General features: G+C 56.9%; 9 protein-coding genes across 9 annotated transcripts; 4 read left to right on the top strand and 5 right to left on the bottom strand.

Annotated features, from left to right (window-relative positions):
* Window positions 1-486: 486 nt before the first annotated feature.
* L226DRAFT_543413 (amidase signature enzyme) lies at window positions 487-2586 on the bottom strand (the record flags this gene model as incomplete). Its single annotated transcript, XM_067682198.1, has 8 exons — window positions 487-747; window positions 811-1166; window positions 1216-1277; window positions 1340-1427; window positions 1500-1575; window positions 1653-1839; window positions 1893-2498; window positions 2555-2586. 8 exons carry the CDS (start codon window positions 2584-2586, stop codon window positions 487-489), a joined length of 1668 nt encoding a protein of 555 aa, XP_067539948.1.
* A 554-nt stretch (window positions 2587-3140) lies between these two features.
* Window positions 3141-3602, top strand: L226DRAFT_248453 (uncharacterized protein). The gene has a single exon (XM_067673251.1). The coding sequence runs from the start codon at window positions 3274-3276 to the stop codon at window positions 3541-3543; it is 270 nt and encodes an 89-aa protein (XP_067539949.1). The 5' UTR covers window positions 3141-3273; the 3' UTR covers window positions 3544-3602.
* On the bottom strand, window positions 3584-3990 carry L226DRAFT_248464 (uncharacterized protein). Its single transcript, XM_067673252.1, has one exon. It carries the CDS (start codon window positions 3871-3873, stop codon window positions 3625-3627), a length of 249 nt encoding a protein of 82 aa, XP_067539950.1. The 5' UTR covers window positions 3874-3990; the 3' UTR covers window positions 3584-3624.
* Window positions 3991-4127: 137 nt separating this feature from the next.
* Window positions 4128-5979, bottom strand: L226DRAFT_248451 (uncharacterized protein). The gene is made up of 2 exons (XM_067673250.1): window positions 4340-5979; window positions 4128-4288 (listed from the first exon to the last, which is right to left on the bottom strand). The coding sequence occupies exon 1, from the start codon at window positions 5889-5891 to the stop codon at window positions 4422-4424; it is 1470 nt and encodes a 489-aa protein (XP_067539951.1). The 5' UTR covers window positions 5892-5979; the 3' UTR covers window positions 4128-4288; window positions 4340-4421.
* Window position 5980: 1 nt separating this feature from the next.
* L226DRAFT_248450 (uncharacterized protein) lies at window positions 5981-6507 on the top strand. Its single transcript, XM_067673249.1, has one exon. The coding sequence runs from the start codon at window positions 6142-6144 to the stop codon at window positions 6445-6447; it is 306 nt and encodes a 101-aa protein (XP_067539952.1). The 5' UTR covers window positions 5981-6141; the 3' UTR covers window positions 6448-6507.
* A 54-nt stretch (window positions 6508-6561) lies between these two features.
* Window positions 6562-7798, top strand: L226DRAFT_248558 (uncharacterized protein). Its single transcript, XM_067673253.1, has 2 exons — window positions 6562-7226; window positions 7285-7798. The coding sequence occupies exons 1-2, from the start codon at window positions 6791-6793 to the stop codon at window positions 7413-7415; spliced, it is 567 nt and encodes a 188-aa protein (XP_067539953.1). The 5' UTR covers window positions 6562-6790; the 3' UTR covers window positions 7416-7798.
* Window positions 7799-8754: 956 nt separating this feature from the next.
* L226DRAFT_531188 (LuxS/MPP-like metallohydrolase) lies at window positions 8755-13520 on the bottom strand. The gene is made up of 17 exons (XM_067680029.1): window positions 12977-13520; window positions 12866-12913; window positions 12533-12571; window positions 12055-12475; window positions 11879-11994; window positions 11564-11819; window positions 11095-11501; window positions 10949-11044; window positions 10785-10894; window positions 10682-10723; window positions 10414-10627; window positions 10240-10360; window positions 10100-10191; window positions 9952-10051; window positions 9721-9898; window positions 9386-9663; window positions 8755-9322 (listed from the first exon to the last, which is right to left on the bottom strand). The coding sequence occupies exons 1-17, from the start codon at window positions 13181-13183 to the stop codon at window positions 9039-9041; spliced, it is 3009 nt and encodes a 1002-aa protein (XP_067539954.1). The 5' UTR covers window positions 13184-13520; the 3' UTR covers window positions 8755-9038.
* An 849-nt stretch (window positions 13521-14369) lies between these two features.
* On the top strand, window positions 14370-17221 carry L226DRAFT_531190 (uncharacterized protein). Its single transcript, XM_067680030.1, has 4 exons — window positions 14370-14955; window positions 15011-15532; window positions 15597-16903; window positions 16961-17221. Exons 1-4 carry the CDS (start codon window positions 14771-14773, stop codon window positions 16978-16980), a joined length of 2034 nt encoding a protein of 677 aa, XP_067539955.1. The 5' UTR covers window positions 14370-14770; the 3' UTR covers window positions 16981-17221.
* Window positions 17222-17860: 639 nt separating this feature from the next.
* L226DRAFT_248637 (uncharacterized protein) lies at window positions 17861-18952 on the bottom strand. Its single transcript, XM_067673254.1, has 4 exons — window positions 18495-18952; window positions 18158-18353; window positions 18040-18098; window positions 17861-17979 (listed from the first exon to the last, which is right to left on the bottom strand). The coding sequence occupies exons 1-4, from the start codon at window positions 18848-18850 to the stop codon at window positions 17973-17975; spliced, it is 618 nt and encodes a 205-aa protein (XP_067539956.1). The 5' UTR covers window positions 18851-18952; the 3' UTR covers window positions 17861-17972.
* Window positions 18953-19896: the final 944 nt, after the last annotated feature.

Genomic DNA, 19896 nt, shown 5'->3' on the forward strand with positions numbered 1-19896 from the left:
GAACCTGCAAATGGATGGAAGCGAAGAGACCGTGGTGTGGTATGAAAAGAGGACAGAAGACGCGGACGACTCGCGATTTAATGGGGAGCGCCTGTTTGCGAACTCCGCGGTCCGCGACGGCTCGGCCTCGTGTTTCGTCCCAGGGCCCCGGGCTCATTGACAAAGAGCCTTTTAGCACTTGTAGCACTGCGGTTGGCCTGGAAACGGGCCAAAGCAGAAGTCGATATGTCTCGCGCGCCTGAGTGGAGGCCAGGGTGGCGGCCTCGGTCGCACTGGAGAAAAGCAAACATTCGGGTCAGCGCATTGCATCTATCTGACTCACGTATATCCGGTACGCCACTTTTGAGAGGCAGGTGTATTCTGTAGGTTCACGCCAGATCGAATTTTCGCTGATGAATATGGATTGATACACCGCAATACTCACTAGTACACTACCTCGTACATATCTGCTCATGATGTCATGGTTGTTGGTACCTAAATTGTAGTTCAATCAACGGGGTCCAAGAGGGTATACGCCTTCCCAGCATCCTTCAGCAGTCCCTCAATGAGTTTCATGCCTTCCAGAACCTTCTCCTCTTCGAGTCGCTTGCCGACAACTTGCACGCCAACAGGTAGCCCGTGCATCTTAGCCGCGTCGTACATCTTGTACATATCGCGCTCGATGGTATTCCTGGGAAGAAATTCCTTGAGACCGTCGAGTTCCTTGTCTACGTGCGTTACTGGCATGACACCTGCGGAGTAGTCCAGCTGCACCACGGTCCGTTGAGTTTTACGTGCATCAGATTCGGATGTGATAGCGAAGCCACGCACGATGTTCCACAGGAAGGTGTATCCACACGCTTTGAAACCCGTCTTCATCCCCCCATGAGGCGTAGCAGGGAGCGCATTTGGGACGGTCAAGATGAAGTCGAAGGCCTCGTCGCGTAGCTTCTGGAACCACTGCTCGCGGTAGCCTTCCCTCTGAGCGATGAGACCTAGATACTCTTCGACCGTCTTCTCGGACCAGTTCTCAACGAGGCCGGCGTACGCTTCGTCGCGCTTGATGTGGCGGAGATACCATGCGTAGAGACGCTTGACGAAGCGCGGCATGGCGAACATGATTCGAGCCTCGCGTACGCCGGGGTCATTGGACTCTCCCCAGCGGATCGGACGGGTGGAGACTTTGCCTGTCAAGAACGTAAGAAGGAAGACGCGTGAAGTGGAGCTGGTACGAACCTGCCTCCGCTAACAAGAGCTGGGACCCAAGCTTGAGGCCCTCGTATGGGCTTGGAGGTTCTCTATACAATGTTGCGATGTCGTGAAGTTGCCTCTGGCATCGGATAGCTGGAATGAAACATACATGGTGACAACTTCGTGCCCACGGGATGTCAGCTCTGACACAACCATCTCCAGTGCACGTTTGCAAGCAGGAGATGGTGCAACGACACCTGTGACATCGACATGTTGAGCATGACATATATGAAGGCACACCCCTTCCCGGCCGCGGAGAGATCACTGACCATCGTCCCAGAGGACTCCCCAACGGATCGGCTTCCCGGACACAAGGTCGACCTCTCGCCAGGGGGTAGGCAGCACCTGGAACAGACACGGGACGTCGCGACAGTCAGTAGTGCTTCCGGAGGTATTCCCACCGTGGAAGGAATGCGGCTCACCGAATGGTCATACTCCCAGGGCTTCATACTCATTATCGCTCGCCAGAAGGTCTCCAAATCCTCAAGAGTGCGCGTCATGGGAGAGTATGTTGCGGGTATACCCTCCTGCCCGGGCATACTAGTCGCATTTCCCGACTTGAGAAACCTGTGCATTGATGCTTTGATCGAGTACACTCCGGAGAAGTGTCTACGACGTCGAGGTCAAATCAGACACAGTGTTGGCGATTCTGATAGACTCACGCGGGTGCACGAACAGATCCAGCGACATCCGTGCCAATCCCTAGGCGGGACCCGCCATACGCGAGGAGCGCAGCTTCCCCGCCTGTGGAGCCTCCAGGAGAGTAATCCTTGTTGTGCGGATTGGTAGTCCTCCCGAACACATCGTTCGCAGACTCGAAGGAGAGTAGCGTGATAGGCACGTTAGTCTTGACGAACGGGATCGCGCCGGCATCCTTCAGGAGCCTGATGAGCGCGGAATCCTTCTGCATTGGCTTCCCGACCCATGCAGAGTAGCCGATGCACGAGTCCTCGCCCTCGAATCCGACCGTGTCCTTGACGCTGACAGGCATGCCAGCCAGAGGACCATTGATGTTGCACGTTTTGGCCCATCCTTCTGCCTTAGCGATGAGGACCTCTGTTAGACAGTTGGTCGCGGCGTGAGCTTTGAGCGCCTTCTTGCTGTATGCCAAGAGGACCTCGGGAGGGGCCAGAGAGCCCCCTTGCACGCTCGCAATCACCACCGATGCTGGTCGCGCGAGGAGGCGGTTCTCCTCAGGAGTGATAGGAGCGTGGAACTCAGGCGGAAGGGTGCGAATGCGGTCCTCACGCTCCTTCTGCTTCGCGGCACTGCAAAAGATGGCTGGTCGTCAGTTATGGTTGACGTGGCAGACAAGGGTAACTACCATGCTCGGCGGTGGGCAAGAAACGAGAACATGGTCGATGTCCAAGGTTCAGCGGACGTCAGTGGCTTGGCCATCTGTACCGCGCGTTATCGGGAAGGGTAGGTCTGGACGTTGTCAATGTCAGCAGACCAATGCTTCGCACGGTGGCGTCACCGGCTCGATCTTCGAAGTCACTATCGCGCTCTGTAGCGCACCCGACGCGAGCCCTTCTTAGGCGTCGCTACTCAGGAGGCGGTTGGAGATGGGAAGGAGGCCCGCCGAAGACACCTTCGGAGTCATGAGACCAGGTCTTCCAAAAATACGTGTCAAAATAGAACTTGAGGCTATCGGATGAGCACGCACGACGGCAGTAGTGTATCGCTGTCGCATATTCCAGGCTTCAGCCCTTAGTCGCGAGAAGTTCGACCCTAGAGAAAACGTAGGCTGGTAGGCCTCATCCTGAGGCTAGGACTCGCGAGCACAAGAGCGTCATAGGCTAAGAAGTGTATTGAACGCCCGTCCCTGGATTGGATCACCATGGGGGGCGCGCCGCCCTCACTGCACTACTTCTCTGAAAGCCGATTGAGCACAGCACCCAGGATCATTTGAGGCAAATGTAATATTATTTGGACGGTGACATACAACAGGAGGAACCGCAAGGTAGTGAATCCAGCCTGGGGAGGGGTCGGTTCAGCAAACACGTGCTTCGAGAGAACCAAGCCAAGGCTCGTGGCAATGGCATGTGCAAACCCGAGTCACTCGCCGCTCGCGGACTCATCCGATCGCCCAGTCTGTGCACACCGCACAGGTCGAAAGAGCTACCATCATGCACGCAGACAAACATCTCATCAGGCACAAGGACTTGGGCCCGCGGACCACATCCCTCGAGATGGGCATATCAGGCTGATCCCGACGAGGCTTATCACATCAATGGAAGTAGGATTCTGGATCGGATGATGCCCGCAGACGACAAAAGAACGTCGGGAATCTCATCTGAACGATGGAAATAGAAGGATATGTCAGGAGGGCGACGTGGGCATCTTGACGACCAACGCGTCGTGGCTGGCTTCTCGAGGCTCTCGCGGACGCGCTCAGCAGCACCCGAAAGATCGTGGCAGTCGCGCGTGGTCAGAAAGTATTCCGGCGCGGATGGGGAGGCATGGAAGCTTGCAGGGTCCGAGAGACGAAGACGAACAAGTTCCAGACTTCAATCGAGAGGGGTATGGAGGTAGTAGTAGGGATGCAATGGTATAGTATTGTGCCCGTGTCCGAGGTCCAGATGCAATGGAAGTCCCTGAAAACAATGAGTGCGAGCGATTACAAGATATACAGAGGTCCATGAAGGTTCACATTACACGAGAAGGTAGCGGTCCGTCGTGACTAGGGGTCTAGTGTAGAAGGTAAGTCATGGAGCATAATGAGCTAGACGATGGGGGCATGATGACGAGAGCACGATGCAGCATCCGGGGAACAGACTGAGGGCGATCGGAATCATGTCAGGTAGATTAAAGAGCGAGGTGGGGAATGAGCGGTGCGTAGGAAGCACAATAATGATAGTGGTGGCAACAACAGGTGATGGGGTGGGGTGAGGACAAGAAATACAACAACGTTCACATCGTCCCTCTAGTCGGAGTGGTGGAAGAGCATTGTCGAGGTCCGAGGAGCGGCATTACGCCGCAAGGATGCGCCGTAAGCATAGCTATGGCGACAAGCCAGCCGTGCCTCCCAAACCACGATAAAACCGCATTGCAGCGCCTTACAGGCGCCACCCGTTGTCCCGTCCCGCACCGCCCGCAGGGGTGCCGCAGGAGGCCGATCGTACAAATAGCACCAGGCCCGAGGCTCGAAGGTCGAGCCCCGACATGAATAGAACGGCGGCAGACTGGGATCATAGCTTGATCTTTGTCGGCGCCTTGAGCTCTCGCAGCCTCGGGATCACGTCATGCAAGTCGAGGGGTTCCCAGACTTCGCCTTCGGGAGTCAGCCTGACCTCCGCAATCTCGAGGCGGCGCAATGCGCGAGGCTCGGGGGTGCCAGAGCGGGTGCTGGCGGAGCGCATGCTCAAGTTGTCAATGGAGTTCTTGCGTTCGCTGGACCCGTGCGAGGCGAGAGTGCTGGGGGATCCGGAGCGCTGCCCGGGGCGCAGCATCCTGTCATCCATCGAGACAGAGCCGTGGCCGACAACAGTTTCATCCTCGTCGCTATCACTCCATGTTGGTTCAGATGCGGAGAGAGTACGGCGGCCGAAGAGGCGCGTCTTCGATGCGATACGCTTCAAGGTGGACTTCCCCGCCTGCGCGAAGCCCTTGGACGATGAGACAGAGGGAGTGAGGGAGGGCGCTGGTGATGGCGCGCGAGAGGGTTCCGGGGGAAGGTCCTTTGTGCGTATGAACTCGAAACCGAGGTCGCGCGGATGTTCAGCAGCCGTATCGTACGGTGAAGGTATGACAATTGAAGTTGCCGATGCCGTACGCTTTCTCTGCTGCACGGGTGCGGTGCTGAAGGGGAACTGCTGGTGAGGCACCGGAGACGCGGGAGTCACGGAAATGTATGGGCTGATAATGGGCTGGCCGATGGGAGGCATCTTGCTCTGAGGGAGGGGGTGCGACTGCGAGCGTGTCGGAATGGTGAGAGGTGCAATTCTAGGTTTTGTATCTGCGGGGAACGCCTCCACAGCCTCGGAGCTCCCGGCGGAGTCCGAAGAGGCCATCGTACTGAGTGAAGTGCAGGACGGACTTGATAGGGATGTCGCGGGCGACTGCGAAGAACCCGCGGGGGAGAAGTTCACGCCACTGTCGCTGTCGCGGCCGTCGCTACTTGATGGAGATGGACGTATCCCGCCATATCGCGGGATAAGTTCCTGGCGTGATCCTTTCTTCCTTGTCGTAGTGTCATCTGTGTTAACTTTTGGCAGGGGTGGAAGGGGGCGCTTGAGACGAAGCGCAAGAGACTGCGTGCCGGCAGTAGGAAACACTGGTAGCGGCTGAGAGACGAGGGATGGCGTGCTCAGGTTGAATTGCGTGAATATCACAGGGGAGATGGGTGACATGCTCTGCGGGCTAACGGGTGAAGACGGGGAAGTGGAGGGACGAGGCGAAGGTGGGATGAATGATAGCCTGTTCCGTTCGTAGTCCTCATTCCGTCCGAATGTGATGGGACTCATCGGCGTATCGTCGTCGCTTTCTACCGGAGAAAGTGGTGACGACTTTGGCGTGTACACAAAGGCATCGCGGTGGCTTGCAAGAGCGCGGGGTTCCGTAGAGACAACGATACGGCAGTCGAGTTCTGAGTCGTTAATGGAAGAGGACTGTGCCATGACTTCAGCAAGAGCGGTCGCAGTGGGCAGAGCAAGAGCCATATTAAAGGCGGCAAGGATGGAAGCGGGAAGAAAAGGGTATAAGGAGGGGAGAACAAAAGCAGAGAGGGTATAAGGTAGAGGGTGAACGTAAAGCTGGGCGCCGATACGTTTCAGGTATATGAAGCCAGGCTCGTTGTCGGAACTCCGGGGCAACGGCTAAGAAGGCTGATCATCCTGTGCACACAAGCTCCGTCGTGCAGACGTGTGATGAGCACGGGTGGCGGACCTGGCGTTGGAGGAAAATCACCACATGGGATCACCCCACGCTCCGACAGTGTGGTATGCTCACAAGCTGCGAAAACCGGCGCACTTCGAGCGTCCCCCAGAAGCTTCGTGTGGCAGCGTGGGTCTGCGAAGTCGCCGGCACAGGTTCGTTCTCCGAGGCCGCCAAGAGAGGGTCCCACCAGAGAGTCGCACTCATTCAGCAGACCTCCACTTCCAGTTGGCAACGGGACGAGCCGTGCATGTTCTCGGCCAGCTGTCGGCCGCTAAAGAGCAATTCAACAGTTGCTCGAGATTGATGGCTTGCCACATCGTGATCACAGTCGAGCACTAGTATGTCTTTTCGGAACTTTGGAGTCAGTAAGCAATGTAAAGCCAGGACAACATATCATCACCCATACGTTATTGTAGATGGTGATAAGAGCAGGAAAACTGAACGTTAGGAGGAGGTCAAGCCAAGCTCCAGCCTGCAGCTGGCCAAACTGAAGAAGCGCTGGAGCGCTGACTCTGTGACTCTGTGACCGAGACCATCAAGCGTGTGACACGTCGTGACAGCCCTGCGAGCAGAGCCTCGAGCGGGCGAGCACACCGTTGCGGACGACGACGACAATCCCTCCCTCCTTCTTCTCTCCGCTCCTTTCGCTACACTCGTCGCCACCCTTGCGGTCGACCTCGTCATGTCCCAAAGCTCATCATCCACTTTCTCCATCCCCCAGTCGGCGCCGGCAGGTAGTCTGACCATCACCAAGCCTCCGCAGACTGCGACGTCCTACTTCAAAATCGCGCCGTCGAACACGATTACCTTCGGATGGAACTTCACGGACGTCCTCTCAACACCAACTCACCTCACCGTCTCCGCAGTTGGTGACAACGGCAACACCTATCCCGTCGGCCCCACAGACGGCGTCATCCCCGGAACCGCGACGCAGGTTACCTGGGACATCTGGTCGTACCAGCAGGCGCATTCAAACCTGCCCCTTGTGCCTGGTAGCTATGTGCTGCACATTTGGGACGACAGAGGTCCTGGAGCAGCGCGTTCCCCCGGTCTGCTGCAGGAGAACTCAGCACTCCAGTTTGCGCTCTACACACCGCAAGCCTACACTCCTCTTCAAAGTACGTGATGCTATACTCCTTCCAAACGTATCGTAAATGCTGATTGTATATGTATCAGGCTGGACATGTCCAACATGCAACGGCGCATGGTCCGACTTTGCCACACACCCCGCCTTCGTCAGTCTCACTGTGACTGTTGTCGTTATGTTCCTCTCCGGCTACTCCCTCATACGACAAGCACTTCGGTAAACCGCCAGGAGCAGTCGCTGCTCTGTTGGTTGCCCCGGGCTGGGCTGGAGCTGGAGCGTGGGTTTGGGTCGGTCGAGATGAGGGAGGGTGGATGCAGTGTGGTGCGGATTTCTCACGGATGATTATCATGGACTCCCCGGACATCTGATCATGACGCTACGTCTACGCTTTGGTCGCATATGTTGTTCGCTGGTTGACTTTCTTTTTGCATGGACATCGTACCCTCACAGCCTTTCGTAATGTGTTATTGATTCACTATAACTAGACGCAACGGAAGGCCCGTCTTTTCCGGAAGGTATCACGAAGCGGCCTGGCTGTTGCTCGACGTGAGACATATGTCGCGTTGAGGTTGTGTGCTGAGTGCTTCTTGACCGGTGACCCTCTGCCTCAGGAAGAACCCCTCCGGTCTCCCCGGTGAGCAGAACCTGTTAAGTCGAGAACGCGATCGACGTGATCGGTCACTAACGAACGCTCGTCGTTCAAGGCAAAGCACATACCAGGATACAAATGCCTCTATCGTCTATCTCCTTCGAAGACGTCTTCGAAATTGAAGTATGCCCGTGGCAGGTTGAAAACAAGAAGCGCGGTTGCTATGCTGAAAAAGACTTACCACATCTTCGCCCCCGCAACCACATTGTTGACGTGAACTGCCCCGTGCGTAGCCTCCTTCCTTGTACTCGTCAAACTCAATGCATTAGCAACCGCTCATCGTCGCTATCGTCGCTCGGCTTTTGTTCAACAAAGTTCAGGTGGCCCCCGTTGATATCCACCGAGCGATTCGCCTGGACGGAGCTTATGTCCCCGCGCAGGTGGGCTCTTGAGGTTCGGTCTCAATCCCTGGGCGCATCTGGGAGCGGTACCACCGGCGTCGCCGATGGGAGAGAGTCGAGACCTGAGGCCTAAGGTTCTTCCTATGTGTCACCTTCGTGGTGGATCCCACTCGACAACGATGCGCGTCCCCACACTGTCCTTCATGTCGGGTGACAACCCGAGTCGGCCGATCGGAAGCGGGGGGTTTCCTCACGTGTAGTGGGAGGACAGGTGGTGGGGTTTGTTCGCGTGCTGCGCAGAGTAGTGCCCCTCACCCAGCGCCGATCCTTCAGCCGGGCCTATTGCTTCAGTAGTGTTCCGTTAGTCATGACGCGCACCCTGTATGCCTCGCGCGTGGGGTTTGTCGAAAGCACGAGGCACAGCGTAATTGGGTCATACCACTCAAACTGCGCCGAAGTCCTGGGGACGCAAGCCCGGTGTTTCTCTGACGCAGTCAGCGTCCAAAGGCCTGTCATCTGCTCTCCACCGTCTCGCTGATCATTAGCAGTGTCGCCCGTAGCCCTCTCCGTGCCTATATCAGTCAGTTTCAATGTCTGGAGCTGGATCCGCGATGTAGGGCATTCGGGATGGTGAGCCGGAATCTCGATCGAGAAGTGTGGAAGTGACGTCCAGGGCAGCTGTGCTGACACTACTTGACGACATCCATGGCGCACGCACACCATGGCCAGACGTCTTGTAAACCACATCCGGATGTTTCAGGCTTTGTGGTGGATCTTGAGCTCACTTCCGTGACCTTCTAGTGTACAAATAACTGCATCTACCCATGATCGATCTTCTGAATCGGCCGTTTCCCTACAATTTCGCAGACATTCCAGTGTGTGCATACTGCCCGAACGCTTCAGACATGACCGGGACGGCCGCGGGAGCACATCCCAATGCCGCCTTGAACGTCCGTTCGTCTTCAATGATCTGGATCTGTGTAGTGGATTCTGGAGTCTCCTTCACCTGCTGTGAGATCAACTGCACAGACAGCTTCTTCCGTGAGCGCAGTCCTGTAGACGGGCGCAGGAAGGTGTTGTAAGCCTCGACGACTTCGGACAATGTGAGGGATCGGATCGCCGCAGCGTCTGTCTCGTCTGTATACATACATGTGTCAGCCTATTCTGTTGGTCGTGAAGGTATCGGGCAAATCGACGCACGTCTCAGGAAGTCATAATGACCCGCCCTGATTCTAGTCCAATAGCGAGTGGTCTCTTCACTCAGGTTCTTGGCTCGCTCCAGTTTCTTCATGATGAGGCCTTCCTTGTGCGTCTCGAACTCTGCCTCCGTCATAGACAAGAGGCGCTCCTCTGCGAATGTCTCCAGGAAGGCCTCGACGCGCTCCTCCACGAACCACGGGGCGCGTGTACTCTGGATCTTGATGCTGATGCCGAGCGTGCTGCTGTTGATGGACCAGATGGACGCACTGACCACATAGCTAGAGAATGTATGACTCAGTATGTCGCGCCTGCAAAGTCAGGAGGGAGAGGCCTACCCGAGCTGCTCCTTGGTCCGCAAGGTGGTAAAGCAGGGTTCGCGGATCACGTGATGCACGAGCGCGACGAGCCCGCGCAGTCGAATGTTGGACGACTCGCCGAACTGGCAGTAATAGGAGAGGCTGCTGTTGAGTTCCTTGGGATTCTCGTGAACCTTTCGCAAGACATAGTTCGAGCCTGAAGGAGGGTGTCACGGCGCGAGTTCGCTGTGGATCGGAAAGTTCACGCACCGGGCTGCAGCACGAGTGAACGAGATGTGGGTATCTCGTTCGGGAGAAGAGGATGGGATGAGATGATCTCTTCCGTCATAGCAAGGATAGACAGCGACCGCTGTTGAGGGATGAGCCATTTGTACTTGATCAATGGTACCGTACGCACCTCTTCGGTCATGTTGCCGGTCATCAATACCTCTATGGTTGACTTCGCGAATAGATCGCCCTGATGGCGCTGGATGTCACTCTCGGAAATCCCTGAGCCGGGTTCAGTACTCGCACAATACGACCAGGGTGTGTACATACGGGGAAGTTCCGTCAACTTGTCCGCAGGTGTCCAGAGCGTCGGCATGATGAGCCACTGGCCGAATGCTTCCGAGAGGCTCGAAGGCTGTCCCACATAGTAGTTCTCATAGTCGCGCTTGATCTGCATTGTGCGTCAGCCTTGCTGCGGCCACGAGAAAAAGTCAGCCTCTTGACCTTCTCTGCGATGACTTGCAGCCTATCTGGCGTCACCACGAGATCTCGGAGCTTCTCGAGCACGGTCCGCAATAACACGTCGAGCTTATCGTTGTAGCCTCCCACAGAGACAACGATACCGTCGACGTCGTTAGACACTGAGTACGACAGCCCAGCGAGGTCCGCGTCATATGTGACTTCCGCTAGAGCGTCCTCGACCAGATCCACGAACAACCTGAGGGCTCCTATGAACAAGCATATACACGATTGCAAGAAGAGTGGCACCCACCGCGTCATCAAGGCATGCTTCGCAGTCGCATATGTAAGGGGACTAGGGAGAGGGATCCTTCAGTTAGGGAACGATTACTGAAGCTTCAGACCAGGATACCTACTTTTTGATCACTATGCGCACGCGAGCCTTGGGTACCCAGAACTGATCGTCCTTCTTGTACCACAGCTGAGCACGTTCTGTCCGCTTTACCAGAGTTGGGTACTTCTTTGGCTGTGAAGACAAACGCTTCAGTTACGGCCTAACTCGTACACCACCATGACTTACTTCCGCCACCTCCGACTTGTCGACCGAGAGATCTGTGGGTATGAAGGGATTCGGTGCGGGCAGGAACAACTCCGCGTTCGTCTCCTGTCCATGCAGCTAGACAACCGATTAGAACGATTGTATATCAACTTGTGGTACGGACTCACGCGTTTAATGAGAGTGTAGTCGAGCTTGCGCACGATGTACTGCGTGCCATACCACTTCTCGGATGCCCACTGCGGGTCTTTGCCGACCACTTCCTCACGATGGTTCTTCGCCATTAAGAGGACCCTCGTCCTTTCTGGAACAAACCCGTCTAGCAGCTTTCGGGGAAAGTCCTCGTCGTACTTGCGATACAGGGATGCTCCGCTGATGAGCCACTGCGGCGGGTACGGCTCCACGAACGAGCGGGCGAGCGACGATGCGTAGGCGTGCGGCTGTGCTTTCTCCTTGAAAGTGAACCACGTTCGGGCCATCGTCGATACTTCGGCATAGTGGTATGGATCCAGAGGAAATGACTGACGGAGGAGGGCGATATAGTCGAAGATGGCTTTCAGCACCTCGGCGTAGTGAACTGTTACGAGGATCACGTGGTTTTGTTCATGTCTGTCCAAGGAAATACATAGCATTACTCACGGTATCCCTCGAGGGTCAGCGTCCCTTCAATCTTGAACAGATGGACGGCGCGCGGGTCGCCTGAGTCACCGGCAGAGAGGTCGAGGAGCCATCCCCGCTTTTTGAGCAGCGCGCAGATGCTCCCGCGCCCTTCGTGCCCGAGAAAGTGCGCCAGGAAGGATGTTGGCTTCGAGTCATATTGATCGCGTATATCTGGCAGCTCGAACTGGACGGAGAATGCGTGGTAATCCTTCACAGTCTGGACGAACATCATTACCTGCGACACAATACATGGTCAGGCATGCATGCGGTATCAGTGAGATGCATGGTACTAACTCCCTGCTGTTCTGGGCCCCAAGACGGCTCCTTCAATGCTGGTCGGGGTTCCAAGCCACGATTTTCTATCTTGGAGAATGATGGAACAACCATAGCTGTAAGATCATCGAGGGACTCTGTGGTAAAGGCATAGATTAGGACGACAAACAGTGTTCCGCAACATACGCCTCACGTACCTTTGCCGACCACAGCGAGCCCCATCCTTGACGCACAATACTGCTCTTGCCACCATTCGACCAGTCTTCTCCGTGTTTCTTTCATCACCATCACTTCGTCGTCATCTTTCCCCTTGCGCCCAAATGCTGACAGGCTGACATAGTTACCAGTGCCGAACTTCCGCCAAGGATGATCAGGGATGCTCTGGTCCTTCGTGAGTTGCAGAATGCGTCTGACGTCGTTAGACAGGTTCCGCTTGAACTCCGAGTCGACCGCATTGATTTCACGCGCTGTCAAGGACTCCGTGAAGAGGGGCGAGTGGAAGAAAGCCGCTAGGCGAGAGACGCCACCCTCAAGGTGGCTGGGGTTAATCGAGAACCAATAATAAGTGATCACCGGTCCGGTAGCTGCGTTTCTAGCGCCGCCGTTGGTAGTGATGAACTGCGGGTGGTCCTGTCAAACGATGGCAGCGGGATTGACTGGCTCACGAGTGCTCACCGATACAAAATCCTCCTCTTCAGGATACGGTTCGGAGCCCTGAATATGCCCAACATCAGCAATGTCATACAGCGTCTATTTGTTTGCAGGCTTGCCAGTGGCACTTGCACGGAGTCGCACCAGTAAAAGTGCACTATGTATCCGGCGGATCTCATCCTGACGACCGTTGTGTCCGCAGCGCTCCGTGGGACGCCGGAGCCTCCCCATCGGCAAATTGCCTTCGTTCTTCAAACATTCTGCACACGTAGTGCACATGCAAGATGACAAAAGAGAAACACATCACATGGATCGAGTCCTAGACAAGCATGCAGTCGCAAGGAAATGGTACTCGACCTTGCTGATCATATGTTCACAAAAGTGAGCCATGCCCTGGGCATCATTCTATGTATCCGGCGTAGTGAGCGAAGCGATCAGTTAACCGTAGTATATGGGAAGGAGACACACCGGGTCGTACGTATGGCCGACCGCCACCGAGAGGCACGCTGCTGACTTGTCTGCCCCCGGATCGTGAACCAGCACAGCCCGCACGCCATTCTGGAGTTCGATCATACGGTATTGTCTCTCATCCAGCAACGGCTTCTCGAGATCTCCTGTGAAGGATCGGTATGGAGGCAGACCGCCCGATGCTGGGACATCCTTCCAGGAGGACATGGACCGGATCCAGGAGCCTAGAAACGAACGACTCTGTTTTGAGGGTACCGGAGACAATTGCCGGTGCTGCAAGGGGAATGGTTGGAATCTCGGTGGGATTATACAGTAGCCCCGGGCGATCCGCCCTGGAGGAGAATGATGAAGTCCAGACTGTCGAATGGTGTCTGTGTTGAGCGCGTGCTTGAAGTAACGCGGAGGCAAATGACACCGGCGTCTATGACTACCGAATCAGGACGAGCGAGTCAAACTTGCCACGAAAGCGATTGGGCTTGCTGTGAGCTCTGTGCAGTTGCTTTTGGTCTTCGTTCGATGACTTGGCTTGACTCTCTTCCTGTCCTTTCCGCGGTCGCATTCAACTCGTCTGTTAAGCTGATGCACTGCACACTTTGCACACCAATCGTCAGTCGTCGGTCACAAACAGTCTAGGCCAGGCATACGGACCGGGTCCGAGTACAGCCAGTCAGGAAGCCTAAACATATGTGTGTCTCGATCAACGACTCGCTCTCACGTCTGCTTCGCTAGTGTGGGTTCGGGTTCCGTCAATAGAACGGGACAGTATGGCAGTGTGGTCCGAGTCTGTATGTGTCGAGCGCGTCGCGTCTCGGTTTGGGGATCGCCGCGGAAAGAGCCAAGATCCACGCCTTCGCCACACGGCCATATTTGTAGCGTTCGGGCGACTCGCGGGACCAGGGAGGAGGAACCCTAGGAACCCTCCATTTCGGAGGTCCGTTTCAGTTGTACCCTGTAGATGGGTGGAGGGTCTCGACCGTCGTAATAGCTGACCCAGCAAGCTGTTCCGCGAGAACCTCGCTGTGGCCACACGACGCTGTGCTTCGAGGGCTTCGGAGAGTTCAGATGGAATGCGCCCCCACTGATGGGGGCCGACAATGGTACCACCCAGGCACGAGGGTACTGCATGTCGGATCGATGCGCTGTCTCTCCTCTGCACGGACGAATGGGAGTCCACAGCGCGCGATGGTTCCGCCGGCGCTCACGATAATCATGCGGGGTCGTCAGCGGGATGGCCTCCGCTCGCTACCCGCTGCGCTTTGTTCTTCCCAGGCCACAGGCCCAATTGTTCCGAGTCCGCGAGAACCAGCCACACATTATGCGCACCTCTTTTTTTGAGTTGACTCCAAAACAGGCTCCTTTGTTCTCTCCATCCGGACAAGGGCCAGACCGTCCACGGACGTCGCCCCGTTGTCATAGCGCGTGTACGCGTGCCACTCTGTCACTCTCGCTCTCCGCCCAATCTTCAACTGTGGCGGATGATGTGCAGCTGTATATATACCTGCGGACGCTTACCGGGGCCGTCTCCTGGCCCACTGCTGCCCCGCCAGCGACCCGGCATATATCCCACCCCAACCGTTAACCTTCACTTCCTCTAGACCCTTGTCTGCCGTGTACGTGTGTGGCTAACCGCACGCTCTCCTCATCCGAGCACGCGTTGATCGAGCCACTCAAATATCGGGCACTCCCCGCTGGCGTTCATCAATCCAAGCACTCCTTTGACCCTTCGGTTTCCCTGCGCGCACTCTCCTTTGTCCCGACCCCGCCGTGCGGTAGTATAAGAGTGCGCAGAACATGATGGCCGCCACCGCGCAACCCGTGATGCGCTTCCACCGACACTTCTCGGGCAACTCGCACGGGGACACTTCCTACTCGCCGATTATCCTGGACAGACCCCGCAAGGCGGAGGAGTGCGTTCGGAGGTCCACTCATTCCGTTACACAGGCTTCCGCCACTCCGCGCAGCATGGGCAACAGCATCAGGTACGCTTGCCCTGCCAGCGCGTATTGGCATTAGCTCACAGACCTCGCACATCAGCCGTTCCGGGACAAACGCCGGCGGTCAAGTGTTCACGACTGCTCCGGTCACTCCCCCGTCTTCGGGCTCTCCGCCACGACTGTCCCCGTCTGCTCCCCATACTGCGAGCCCCACGCCCAGCCTGCGAGCTAGCATGAGCTTCGCCAACACGAACGCGACGTCAACATGGGGTTCTTCGGCGTGGTCCTCCTCTTCCTCCAGCCCCTCCCCCTCCACGTCGCGTGTGCGACCCGAAGGGCGTGAGCAACGCCCCGCGTACGCGGAGAAGGAAGAGCCCGAACGGAAGGACGAGGCGCGGAGCGCTCGTGAAGCCATCCGTCGCGGACCGCTCATGAGTCCCGAGGTGCTCGCGCCGACAGGTCCGTCCCTCCCCATGCTATACTCAGACGCCAGTGTGGACTCGCGCGCAAGTTCGGTCTCCCCTCCGCTGTCGACGTCTGCATCGTCAGACAGACTGCGGTACAGGATGCGGGAGAGCTGGTCGCCAGAGTACGTGCGACCGATCATCTCGAAGCTTGTGCAGTACGTACCTTTACGTTATCATTGCTGCCACGAGAACGCGAGACTGAGAGATCGACCCTTGCAGCCCAACAGATTTCGTTCGGACCGCACCCTCCGAGTTCGTCCAGGGCTCTTCTCGCCCAGGCTTCTCGACCACGCGCAGGGGTGACACCACGAGTCCTCCCCCGAGCCCCAGTCCGAGCGTAACCTCGTTTAGCGCGAGTTCGCCCTCGGGTGGCCTCACGGATACCGAACCTACAGACGAAGATGAGCACGTGTACATCAAGCGCGAATACGAGAACCTCGAGCTCCCCCCTCTGCGGCTTCCGGACCCTGTTGTGCCTACCTTGCCTCCCCTTCCGAGCCTGACCGTATCGCACACCCGCGCATCGATCAGTCCTGTGCACCGTGCAACCACCAGCCCCGTGCAGAGGACGAACGCAACATCGCCGGCCAGCGCGCAACCCAATGCGAGTCCGGAGTCCCCCTTTGTTCGCGGCGGTGGAAGCGACCTTAAATCGTTCCTTGTCTGCGAGTCGGACATGCGTACGCGCATCCCGTTCCGTAGCGCTGATCTGCCCTGCCCGCCTTCGAACCAGCCATGGACGGCACACCAAGACATGATGCACTCGCGCGGACGTCCTGCTATGCCACAATACGCGCGTAGTGAACCGAAAGCTGAGCAGGACCAGGCTGTTCTGTCGTCGTCGTCGTCCCCCAAGAAGTATCGCTTCGTATCCAGCAGGCCATTACTTCCCGTGGTCCCCGTTCCGCAAGACGTGGCCGAGGGCGACAAGGCTGACTTGACCGAGGCTGCCGGGGGGACGAAGCGGAGGTACCCCACTACTTCGCGGGAGTCCAGCGTCGATGCGCCCTCCGCGTCGGCGCCCCGGGACGAGGTCCCTCGCAAGCGCGGGCGGCAGCAGCCATACAACGTCGGGCTCTTCCCAGCATCGGATGCCGCGGCGCGCAACGTGCGGACCCCACGGGGTGCGATCAACCCTGCGTACTATCACGACACCGAGCGTTCGCTGAAGTGCGCGTTCCCGACGTGCAACGTGGTGCTGAGCGGGAAGAAGGCGGAGACCGCGAGCCACATGCGCGCGCACTTCGTCGAGGTCGCGGGTGAGACCCTTCACTGCCCATGGTCAATGGAGACGGAGGACGGGCAGCACGTGCGGTGCGGTATGGCCTTCAAGGACAGCGCGAACTTCGGCAGGCATGTGAGCTCGAGGCACATTAAGGCGGAGGAGTACCAGTGCAACCGGTGCGGTCGGCCGTTCGCTCGCAGGGATGCAGCCTTGCGGCACATGAAGACGCTCTGTAGCATCGACGGACAGGGCTCGAAGAAGGGTCGGAAGAAGAAGGCCAGGAACAACGTCGACGATGATGGTGAGCACCCCGCTTCAAGCGTTCTTGTACGGAGCGGGTCGCTGACGCGGGCACCAGATTACATGTACTACGATTGAAAACAGCTCGCCTATTGGTTTTCCAGGGCTCGGAGCTCATGAGGATTACATGTTGAATGGACTGTGGGATGGACATACCTTTTTCGCTCATACACGGGAACTCTGGGACTTTGTCGATATTCGTCTGTACTGCCAATGAATCGCCGCATATATGCCGCGCACAGTGTACTATTTCCGCTCGTAGTCGTGTTTATGGCCAGCAATCTGCGTGATAGCTATCTCAATGCGTACGCTATGCAGGATGTTCCACGAGAGCGAAGAATGTCTGGAGGCTTGGCGATGTTGCTTACTTGTCTGTTGATTCATATGCACAGGCGACAACAGGTACTGAGCCTTTTGAGACGGGCGGTGAGTGGAGGCAGTCGTTGCGGTGGTTAATGGTTGAGAGTTGAGAGCAAGCGTCGATTAATGTGTTCGACGCTCGCGATGGGCGTGGTAACGATGCTACTGGAACTCACCGGGAAAGTAAGCAAAGTCCATGATAAACTGCTACTGATACGCTCAAGACGATATGCTAGCGTTGATTTAGCTCTTGAATATTCCTCGCCTGCCATTCGTGTCAGCTGCGAGCTCATGATGACGAATTGGCACTGCTCTACGACCGAGAGGGAATGCACCGGGAGTGTCCCGCTCGGAGGGTCCTGGCTGTCAAGGATGCCGTCGATGCACGATGGCATGATGGCCCGCCCTCACAGCTGCGCGCCACCGCTCGCGCTGCTGGGTCTGAGATCCCCGGGGTCTAGGACCTGGGTTAGCTTGAACCCCTAGTGCAGAGAGCGTCGATGGATCGTTGTCGAACCGACGTGATTTGGCATCCACACCCAGAGATAGGCTACAACCTCATCCATTTATTGCCGAAGCACATCTACCCAAATTTCCGAACGCGCTGCTGTGTGTGATGTCCGTTACAATGTCGCACTGATCTGATTTCGTCCCTTCAAAGTTCATAACCCAGCCTTCCCTCCGAAGTCCGAACCCTGAATATTCATTTCTCACGACCTAAGGCAGAATGAGATCAGCACAACGGTTGTGGCCGAATATCACAGCAACGCCACATACCTATACTTGCTGAGCCCCTCGCTCAACTGCTCGGAAATCTTAGCAGCCGTGTTCGAGTCCTGTAGGTCAAGTTCGTCAGTTGATCTACTCGAGTCACGAATACAGGGATAAGACTAACCAAATCGTATCCCGCCTTGCTCGCAGCGTACTCGACGCCCTTCTCGAGCCAGTCCCCGCCCCCAGTCGAGCCGGCGCCGTAGCTCGAGTTCGAGTACGCGTTCGAGGAATCGTCGTCGCGCTTGCGACTGGACGAGTTCTCGTCACGGTTGCTGGAACCGTAGCTGTCCGACCCGGTGTTCGAGTTCGAGCCGTAGCTGTCGCTGTCGCGGCTCGACCCGTACGAGTTGTCGCTGTCGCGGTTCGACCCGTACGAGTTGTCGTTGTCGCGCTGCGACCCGGAGGAGTTGTCGTTACGGCTCGAGCCATACGAGTTGTCGTTGCCGCTCGAACCGTACGAGGTGTCGTTGCCGCTCGAGCCGTAAGAGTCGCTGTTGCCCCGGCTGGAGCCGTACGAGTCGTCGTCGCGACGGCCTGAACCGTACGAGTTGCTGTTGTCCTTATCGTCGCCGCGGCGGCCGGACCCGTACGAGTCCGTGTTGGAGGAGTTGTAGTTATCTCCACCGCGGTCCGAGCTCCCGTACGAGGAGTCGTTGTTGGACGAACGGTCGTAGGAGTTGGAGTCTGACGAGCCATAGTTGTCGTTCCCGCTGGAACCGTAGGAGTTGTCGTTGTCGTTGTCGCGGTCGCGACGACCCTCCCCGCCGTAGCTGTTGGAGTTGTTGTAGTCGTCGTTGTCTCCGTGGCGAGGCATTGCGGGGATCGAGCTGTGTGGACGGGATGTCTCGAGAGGGAATGGGGCGGAATGAGCTCGAGCTCATGAACTTAAGTAGCATTCAGCATGACGTCCTCGTGGAGGCTGTTCGATCATGTCCTCCACTCGCGGGATCGAAATGCCGAAGTAAGCGGTGGCCGCTGCCAGAAGAACGGTCACGCCATGAGGCATGAGGCCTTCAATCTAGCATTGGCGTAGGCGGGGAACGGAAGAGACCATTGCAAGCCAGATTGCAGGGGCGAGCAGGAACGAGACACAGGTCAAATCCGATTTCGGTGGCGCGTCCGAGAGGCTCTCGCCGCTCGGGGATCTTTTCTCACCGGAAAGCGGAACACTTCGCACAGCAGGTTTATAGGCGGCGATACCAGAATTAATCTTGACATGTTCCATGCATGCAAGCTTGACATCTAGCAGTTAGCATCGTTCTTGGATAATGGAAAGCTCGGAAGCTTGTGCGGCATGCCATAGCATGCCACGATGAGCCTCGGCCGACAGGATGACGATCACGAGTGTATATGCGGGCAAATGTCAAGCGCATAGGACAGGTCTGGTAAGCTGAACCGTGGCGGTGGTCTCAATCGATCGAGGAGAGGTACTGTACTGCGACTTAAGGTACAGACGGCTAAGAATCAGGATCAACATAAGTACCTCTCGGAGAAAAGGATCAGAGCTTACACAGATGAGGGCAGGCAGGGGCAAGCTCGCGCTTGACGCAACCCCGTCGTGCGCGATGATTGCTTCAGTGATGAGTGATTCAAGCATAACTAGCGTATCGCTAACTGCCCGTCTCCGAAGCCACGTAGCCTTCAAACACGCGAGCAAGTACATTGGAACTTCCTATGTATGGCTTTTGTGAAGGGGCCGTGACCACTGGTTGAGCAACCGACCTTCTTGATCACTGAGGCTCTCCAGAAAGGCTCGGGTGACCTAACTAGTAACCGAACACATCCTGCGCAACTTCTTCGTCGAACCGTCTCCTGAGGGGTCCTGGAGCGCACGCCTTATGTAGATCTAAGGACATCGGA

Source organism: Lentinus tigrinus (assembly GCF_003813185.1).
Source record: "Lentinus tigrinus ALCF2SS1-7 unplaced genomic scaffold L226scaffold_4, whole genome shotgun sequence".
Lineage (NCBI taxonomy): Eukaryota > Fungi > Basidiomycota > Agaricomycetes > Polyporales > Polyporaceae > Lentinus > Lentinus tigrinus.